Below are 9,690 nucleotides of genomic sequence, written 5' to 3'. Positions count from 1 at the left end.
GTCTTTATTTGTGTAGGTATACCCATGATAGCCATGACTTCTAATAAATGAGTGATTACTGAATCAGCTTTTTCTGAACTTAAAGCAGTTGCCCACTGAAAGCCTGAATAAGTGTCAATGGTGTGGTAAACATACTTCAATTTGCCAAATTCTGCAAAGTGGAACACATCCATCTGCCAGATTTCATTTCTATGTGTGCCCTTTGGATTAGCCCCTGCAGGCAGTGGCCATTTGGTTATAGAAACAGCAAGTAGGGCATTTCTTTACAATCTCCTTAGCTTGTTGCCATGTAATAGAAAACTCTTTCTTCAAACCTTTGCTATTAACATGATGTTTTTTATGAAATTCAGAGGCTTGTAGAACACTACCAATCAATAACTGATCAATGTCTGAAAGACCATTTCAGAGTCACAGAATAAAGTATGAATCACTCATGTTTTACAAAAGGCTGACAATTAAGTTACTTAGCATATTAATGAGTACTTAGAATGTTTCGTTTTTAACCCCAGTTTTATTTAAAAATTGTTGTGTATTAGTGAATTATATCCTCATATTTCATATTTGCACCAATTATAGTTAAATATAAAATTCATTATTTCACATTTGTAATGTTTTTGACTAATAATGATAATGATTATTCTAAGATAATGAGTTAAAAAGTGAAATTAACTGTGAATCTAGATGATCCAAGCTATATAAAAGGAGAAAACAGATATTATGTATGTAATTTCTAAGATTAGAGTTTGAAAAAAATTAATAGTGACTATATGTTTTAAATAAATACACCACCTTTTCAATCTAATTATATTTGTGTTTTAAATTTGGAAAGCATTTTACATGGGCTTGTAATATTTATTGATTATTTTTATTTGTAATTCTGTGGAGGTATGAGTATGTTCACATGATTGTGGTTCACGGAGGGGCCAGAGGTGTCAGGTCCCCTGGAACTGGATTTACAGAGAGTTGTGAGCCATTGATGTGAGTGCTGGGAACTGAACTCAAGTCATCAGCAAGGACTCTTAAGCACTCGATCATCTTTTTATCCCCTTTCTTAGGCTTTTTAATGAACAAATACATTCTCTGTTTTTTTTTCAGGCAAACGAGAAGAAAGAATATGCCAGAAAGTGATCATTAAATCCATCATAAAGAAACAGGATTGTTTAAGCCACAGCTCTGTAAGTGGGAAAATAAAGTTGGTTACATAAAGAATATTTGTGTTTCTGGAAATCTGTGGCAGACAAATATGCCAAGAAAACAGCAACATATAGTATTTAACTTTGAGAGCGTTCCTATCCTCTAATATTAAAATATCTGGTTTCTGAAGAATTATAAATTATTCTTAGCATAAATAATCAATAGTTCTCAGTGATAATTGCAATCTAGAGAGATTAATGCAATCTACATATATTAGACTATTTTCTCTGAGTAAAATTACAGTGCTAAAGACAAACCTGTAGTCAGAGCTATTACTTTCCTCTTTTTAGTATGGTCTACTTAATGCTATGCTGTACTTGTACCAGAAGGGAACACCAGGGACAAGAGGATTATTGGGCTGGGACTTAGTTATTTCATATTTCTATTGAGTTATGCTTGCACAGTTCAGTTTTGAATTATGTAAACATTGCTGTATTCAGGATGGCCACATAAAAACCCTTTGATGTATATATGAGTCATATTCTAATGTAGTGGTTCCATAATCTTTTAAACATAAAAGATTGGGGCATGAAATAGTAAAAAAGCTCTTACTGACTCTTTGGAGGAATCAAACAACCAGCAATGCTGGACGCATCTGAAGATTTTTTTTCTCATTATCTGTCCTCGCAGGTGAGTGTGGCATCTTGTGATGGGAAGTGCCCGTCGGCTACCATCTATAACATCAACGTGGAAAGCCACCTGAGGTTCTGCAAGTGCTGCCGTGAAAACGGGGTGCGGAACGTCACCGTGCCTCTGCACTGCTCGGGAAACGGCACAGAAGTCATGTACACGCTCCAGGAGCCGGTAGACTGCACGTGCCAGTGGAACTGAGCGCCTACATAGGAAGAACTCTGCACAACAGCGCCGTGCCAGGCGACATCAGCCCATCACGCTTATGCAGGCACACGACGGACAGACACCATATAACGATAACGTGTTCCTAACGCTCGTGGAATCGGACAGCTTAACAGTCGGTACAAACTGTGTATAGTCTCCATAGAAAAATGCGATTTATAGTTTTATGTCGGAGAATAAAATTACTCCAAGTTTTTTTTTTTAGCAATGCTGTTGTATTTATAACTGCAGTTTTGGGCGAATTAAAATATTCTTATAAAGTAGAAGACTGTGTTGCTGAATTCCTTCCATTTCAGTACCTAGTTCTCTCTCTCTCTCTCTCTCTCTCTCTCTCTCTCTCTCTCTTTCTCTCTCTCTCTTCTTTGTTTTGTTTTGTGGTCTGCCATAGCTGTCTAAATCGAGGTAGACTTTAATTTCTACTGCGTACTCTGGCCAATGTGATTGGTTATAATTGGCTGATAGATAACCACAGAGTTGTGTGCTTAGAAACAGAACGAAGAACCAGGTTGTTAGTTTAGTTAACACTTCACCAAATCTTAGGAATGTTACTGCAGACCTACCTCTCTGTTTTCCAGGTGTGACCTTACCAAAAACACTTTTGTGACTTCTAAAAACACACGTAGCAACAATGTGGTAAGCGTGTGTTAAATACTAGACTACTTTCTAGGTCTTTTTGCTTCTGGTTTCATGCTCTTGTATTTCAAATGATAGAGCAAGGAGACAAAACGTCACATGATCTTCCATTATTAAATAGCACTGGATAGGATTAAAAAGCTTAAATCCAATATCCATTTAGGATGCCACACCTGCAATAATAGTTATTTCAATAATAAGGAACAGGAGGTCATAGCATCAGTCACTACATAGAGGAAGACTTGGAGCTATATTTTTTATACCTTTAAAATGATTAATTATATTGTTCTTATTTAACATTTAGTTCCTTTATTTATAACCGGGGACTATTTCTAAATATATCGGTCCTCTCTGAAACCTGAGACCTACCTTTGCCATTAAAGCTGCTGCTCTGTCAGTGAAGACTAATGTAAAATTATCTGAATGTATTCATAATGTTAGAGTGCGATGCTGTTCTCTGAAACGACCGTGAATCGTTGATATTTGCAAATAATCTGCTTGGAGATCTTTACAAACTCCCAAAATCTTTCTGGCACGGAGTATATAATTATTTGAGTTTCTTCCTGAGTCAAAAGAGAATGCCTCAGTGTGATTCCTGAGTCAAAAGAGAATGCTAATGAAGTTCAATATCAATAAACGGACATTAAAGTTTCATTGAAAAGCCAGTGCTTGGGGCTTAATAAGTGAGGGTCGACTTGAGCTGTGTGACTTGTTTTCAGACATTAATGTTTCCATTTAACAATGATGCTTCCAAGAAATGCTGTGGTTATGAAGTGTTTGGATCCCCAGGCTTGCTAATAAATGGGTGAGTGTTTTCTGGAAAGTCCCAATGTCTACTGTATATGAAAAATGATTTAACTTGTGTGTTTTAATATCAGTGTTTTCTTTCTCCCCCTTTTTTTCCCCCTCACCGGGCGGTGGTGACGCACACCTTTAATCCCAGCACTGGGGAGGCAGAGGCAGGCGGATCTCTGTGAGTTCGAGACCAGCCTGGTCTACAAGAGCTAGTTCCAGGACAAACTCCAAAGCCACAGAGAAACCCTGTCTCGAGAAACCAAAAAAAAAAAAAAAAAATTAGTGTTTTCTTTAGATATATACTATTCTGTATCTGTGATTATTAGAATAAAGATTGAATTAAATGTCTGTGTTTGAATATATTAAAATTTTACATAAAATGTCATGGATGTCAAGCAGAAGTATGTAATATATGTCATCTACCACTTTCTTTTAAATTCCACTCTCTATTATTAAATAGAGTGAGAAAAGAAATATTCTTCTTGTATTTTATCAACAACAAATAAAATAAACACATGTTGAAGTTCTATGGTGTATTTGGTGCTGTTCTAAACAATAAGAACAGAGGCAAAACAAGACATACATGCTCTGCTTTTGTACAACTTAAAGTGTAAAAGGAATCCAGTATTTAACTAGTTACATAGATGAGGAAATCTAGTTGGAGACCTAAAACCTTACAGGAATGTAGTGTTGGTTATCTTTCAAGTCAGCAGGAACTGTAAAGATGGACTTTTTTTTAAAAAATTGATTTTATTGATCTATATCCATTTTTCTCTGCTCCTCTCCCCTTCAGCCCTCTCCCATGGTCCCCATGCTCCCAATTTACTCAGGAGATCTTGTCTTTTACTAATTCCCTTGTAGATTAGATCCACGTACGTCTCTCTTAGGATTCTCATTGTTGTCTTGGGATTGTGATTTGTAGGCTAGGTTTCTTTGCTTTACGTCTAAAAACCACTTAAGAGTGAGTTTATGTGATAATTGTCTTTCTGGGTCTGGGTAGCCTCACTCAATATGATGTTTTCTAGCTCCATCCATTTGCCTGCAAAATTTAAGATGTCATTAGTTTTTTGGAGATCAGTCCCCTGTCTGATGTGGGGTTGGTGAAGATTTTACCCATTCTGTAGGCTGCCGTTTTGTCTTGTTAACTATGCCCTTTGCTTTACAGAAGCTTTGCAGTTTCAGGTGGTCACATTTAGTAATTGTCTCTCTCAGTGTCTGTGCTACTGGGGTTATATTTAGAAAGTGGTCTCCTGTGCCAATTCGTTCAAGTATACTTTCCACTTTCTCTTCTATAAAGTTCAGTGTGGCTGGTTTTATGTTGAGGTCTTTGATCCATTTGGACTTGAGTTTGTTCATGGTGATAGATATGAATCTATTTTTATTCTTCTACATGTTGACATGCAGTTATGCCAGCAGCATTTGTTAAATATGCTTTCTTTTTTTCCTTCTTGTCAAAAATCAGGTGTTCGTAGGTGTGTGAGTTAATATCCTGGTCTTCTATTGGATTCCATTGTCTGTTGTTATGTCAGTACAAGGCTGTGTTCAGTACTGTATCTCTGTGGTAGAGTTTGAAGTCAGGGATTGTGATGCCTCCAGAAGTTCCTTTATTGTATCAGAATTGTTTTGGCTATCCTGGGTTCTTTTGTTTTTCCATATGATGTTGAGTACTATTCTTTTGAGGTCTGTGAAGAATTTTGCTGGTTTTTTTTTTGCTGGGCATTGCATTGAATCTGTAGGTTTATTTTGGTACGATTACCATTTTTACTATGTTAATTGTACCAACCCAAGAGCATAGGAGATCTTTCAATTTTCTGGTGTCTTCTTCAATTACTTTCTTCCAAGATTTAAAGTTCTTGTCATACAGGTCTTCCACTTGTTTTGTTAGACATTCTATGCTCTTTGTGGCTATTGTGAAGGGTGATGTTTCTCTGATTTTAAAGATGGGCTTTTAATGGTGGTTATCGGAACAGTTGAATAGTCACTTGAACAAAAGTTATTGGGGCTTATATATTCACTGACATCAGAATGAACTGAAGATGAATCCATAATTTCTACGTGAGATGAACAGAAGCTAGTGGGACAAGAGTATAGAGAAAAGAAAGCAACAGGACCTAGTTAAGTAAAAAGACCTCTGCCACTTGGAGGTCATATAAAACAGCAAGAGAAGGAGGCTGGGAAGAACAGGGAGAGATTAGAGTAAAGCTTGGAATAGTAATGGGGAAGTCACAGAAATCCAGAGAAAGCAAGAGATTGGAGTACTCTGTTAAAGGCTAATGGGGAAACCAATTTGTAGAAGCAGAGTTTATCATTTATTGTTGTTGTTGTTGTTATTATTATTATTAAAAACCATGTTGAAGAGGCAGAAGAGTGACTGGCAGGTGGAGAATTCTCCACGTGCCCATTACACCGTTCACACTGCTCTCACCTCACACTCATGTGTCTACACCTGACGGCACTGGATACTCTTGGACCTTGGTGCTTGCTTTTCTACCTGGCTGCTGAGGAGCTTGGGCAGATACCTCATAGCCCAGGTCTAGTGTGCCCAGTCAACTCTGCTTCCTGGCTACTTGTAGACCTCCCTGGAAACAAAGCTTGTGAATGACCCAGAGCCCAAGTTGACAAAGGGGAATTCACTTCCTGTCAGATGAACCTGGGAGTGACAGGCAGAGAACCAGCAGGTAAACTTGCTTCTTCTATCCGTGCTCTCCTAAGGTGCAGGGCTTCCATTTGGCACTTGGATTACTTCCGTGTTTCCTGGAAGTTGTGGAACTCTCTAGCAATGACTTGTGCTTGATTTTATGGAGTCTTCCCTTCAGTATATGCACATACATTTTGTACCAGTATTTCCCGATTAGCTAGGGAATATGATAAGATACAATTTTTAGCATATTAAATCAATAAGGTTTTTTTTTGTTTATTTTATTTAGCTATTTCCTATGCCATTTTGAGAGGAATGGGAATCAAATTTTCACGCAGTTGGTTTATTTATTTATTTATTTATTTATTGTTGTTCAGCCTCATCTTATGCTTGTCAGCTCTTACAACTTATTTTAACTTGTTTCTCTTCTTGTTTGCTTTGGGGCTTTTCACCTTCCTTTAATTCTGTACACCCTACTTTCAGTGCTTCCTCCGTTTCTGACTGGCTGTTGCCTGCCTCTCTCCTCCCTAACCTAGATGCCTCCTCCTGCTTATTCTCTCTGCCCACCAGTCCTGCCTATCCCTCTGCTGCCTAGCTAATGACGGTCAGCTTTTGATAGACCAACTGAGTGCTTTAGGCAGGCATAGCAACACATCTTTACATCGTTAAACAAACGCAGCTTAAGCAAACGTAACACATCCTTACACAGTTAAAGTAATTTTCCTCAACGTGGAACCCTCCATCCACCTGGGAATTTAGCAATCTGAGTACAGTTCATTTGCAAAGCCTCATTTCAGACGGCTTTCCCATCTCAGAGTTCGTAATCTGGGTAAGGACATAAACACATGAAAGGTAAGTGTTTCTACTAGAACAGAACGATGTTCTGGAAAACAGAAGTTCAGATGTTGATGCTCTGTCGCTTTCAGTGAGTGATGCGTCAGGGCTCCATGACAGAGAGAGAAGAGGAAGCGGAAGCGTGAACGTGATGAGGGGCATTGTAGGTCACGGACAGATGGGCTTCTCAGTAAGTGCTCTGCACAAAGATCATTTGTTTATTTCACTAATATCCTTCTGATTAACCCCCCAAAACTTGTAGAATCTAAAAGAAGACAAGATCAATGTATTATTATTATTATTAGTTTGGAAGTAACTGCAGTGAGCCAAGACTGCCCCAGGGAGGAAAGATCAGCGAGCCAAGTCTAACCCAAAGAGGAAAGATGACAAATGCTACCTGGGAAAGATGATGCTGACTTGCCAGTGGGAGTCATTCAGACTGACACATACCCCTCCCGGAGCTATAAATACAGTTTTGAGTCATTGGAGAGAAATGAAATCCTAAGCAGTTTGACTAGAAATCTTGAATATGGCTGAAATCATGAAGATGAATGAGAAAGTTGCCTTTAAGCTGCAAGGCTAGAAACTTCAGTGAAGCCGATTACAAAGATGGAAAACAAACAAAACCCTCACAGAAACAAAAATAAAACAAAATCGAGGAAGGTCGAAGTTAGGGCGGGTCACTGAGGAAGATGACGAAATTAAAAATGCATGTGCAGGCCTATTGCCAAGCATGGTAGAAAAGACAAGGTCCCATTCTCTTAGGTCCCACACCCCAAATGTCAATGCCCCATATCTCCCACTTCTGCAAAGGGTGTTTAGTTCTCTATAAACTCCAACAGATCAAAGTCCCACACCGCTTCCCAGGCTGTTCCAGCTCACGTCCTTTCCTCCTTCTGTAACCCCTTATAACTGCCAAGACTTTCTCACTGTTTTTGCTGGAGAGCGAGCCATGACATTTGTGACTCCCCCTGTAATAAACCTTTCTTTACACCCAGGGGGCAGTCTAATTCGGTGGTTTCACCGCGCCTTTGCTAACATATACGAAGTCACTTGTATAACCTTAACCCCAAGCTAAGGCTGTTTATAGCCACGTGATCTGGTTCTGTCTCCCTCCTTTCGTGAGATGCCAGGTTCTCGCTTGCGTTGCCCTTCATCGCCTCCGCTTCCCTCGCCTGGTAAATTCTGAGCACAATTCTCCACTGATGTTTGGGGACTGCCTCCCACTCCCCCCTCCCCTCTTCAGTTCCGCGTCTCCATGGAGACCTTTCACTCAATCCAACCTCGGGAGCTAGGAAGAGGCTGAGCTCTGCGAGCAGGAGGAAGGGCTCTAGGTGGCTCCAGGATTGTGCTTTGTGATTCCGAGGACCTCCCCTGAGCAGGGTCAGGGTCTGGGCAGGTTGCAGGGCTTCGAGATACCTGCAGGCATCCCTACCCTGCAAGCCCTGCACTTTGAATAGCTAACCCTAGCTGAGGTTTCAGCTCTTTTCCTTCCTGCGTGCCGGGGTGCCTGACCGCCTAGGCCAGGTTAAGCAATTTAGAAAAGTGCCCTTGAGAACAGCCAGACTCTTTCTTTCCACAGTTAATCAGAGTCTGCACCACAGGGGCGGCAAAGTCTCTCCACTCTACCTTCCTAATCCTTACCAGCACACATCTTTCACATTCTAATTTACCTGTACAGGTGGGGATGGATACTCAGTGAACAGAATGCTCACGCCAGATCGCCAATAAAAGGAGCTCTGTGAAAGCTCTGGGTTTGTGGCAGGGTCTGAAAGATTGAAGGTTGACGATTTCTTTTTAGGTGTTTTTCTAAGGCAAACACATGCTTGATGGGAACCGAGGAGGATTTTGTAGGAAGAATCTTACTTTAGGGTGATCATTTGAATGGATAGAATATATATGTGAAGTACAGTTCCTCCCTCCCTCCCTCCTTCCCTCCCTTCTTTTCTTTTCCTTTCTTCCTTCCTTTCTTTTCTTTCTTTCTTTCTTTCTTTCTTTCTTTCTTTCTTTCTTTTCTATTGATTCCTTTTTTGTTTTGAATTTTGTTCCCCTCTCCTTTCCTTTTTTTTATCGAGGCCTTGACACAGGGTATTTATTATTCTATAGCTGATAATTCAGGTGTGCATATTTTTTAAGTCTGACCTGAGAGTTGGGTTTCTAAGACCTGCCTCATGAGCTTTTAGGCAAAAGTGTTTTAAAAGTAAATTGAGTTGAAACTGCCCTTGCATATTTTTCTATTTAAATCTCAGTTTTGTCAACAGTATTTGCAATAGTTTTCATAATGATGGTGTCATTTTAAGCTGTGAGGGATTACTTCCAACGCTGTACCCATGCGTGGGCGCTCCAATTGTTCTTCTATTGAGGTTAAATAGTTCTGCACAATGAGATGTAATTTTGTGTAATTGTCTGCTAATTCAGTTTATTTCTAACACTTTCTTCATATTCAATTAAAATGATTTCTTGAAGCAAATTATTGTCCTACTTGTCGAAAAGTACTGAAGCTCCTAATTTTATTAGATGGTGAGTATTATGTACCACATACTCATTAATGTCTTTACACTCACCTGGACGAGCAATCAATCCAAACTGAAAAGACAGAATATTGAACTAACCTTTCTCTCTCCTCTCTTCCCCCTCCCTCTACTCATTAATGTCTTTACACTCACCTGGACGAGCAATCAATCCAAACTGAAAAGACAGAATATTGAACTAACCTTTCTCTCTCCTCTCTTCCCCCTCCC

At 39.4% G+C, this 9,690-nt stretch overlaps 1 protein-coding gene across 4 annotated transcripts in view; it reads left to right on the top strand.

The window, feature by feature from the left end:
* The window catches only part of Otogl (otogelin like), a 121,477-nt gene extending 119,316 nt beyond the window's left edge, over positions 1-2,161 (top strand). For all 4 annotated transcript variants that reach the window (XM_050135533.1, XM_050135530.1, XM_050135532.1 and 1 more), the window contains 2 exons: positions 1,096-1,175; positions 1,825-2,161. In XM_050135533.1, the coding sequence (XP_049991490.1) occupies positions 1,096-1,175; positions 1,825-2,025 (281 nt within the window). In that variant the 3' untranslated portion in view covers positions 2,026-2,161. The remainder of the gene's footprint in view (positions 1-1,095; positions 1,176-1,824) is intronic.
* Positions 2,162-9,690: the final 7,529 nt, after the last annotated feature.

The sequence above is a fragment of the Alexandromys fortis genome, unplaced genomic scaffold, assembly GCF_014885135.2.
Source record: "Alexandromys fortis isolate MF-2015 unplaced genomic scaffold, M_Fortis_MF-2015_v1.1 scaffold_24, whole genome shotgun sequence".
NCBI lineage: Eukaryota > Metazoa > Chordata > Mammalia > Rodentia > Cricetidae > Alexandromys > Alexandromys fortis.
This window is presented reverse-complemented; position numbering and strand designations above follow the sequence as displayed.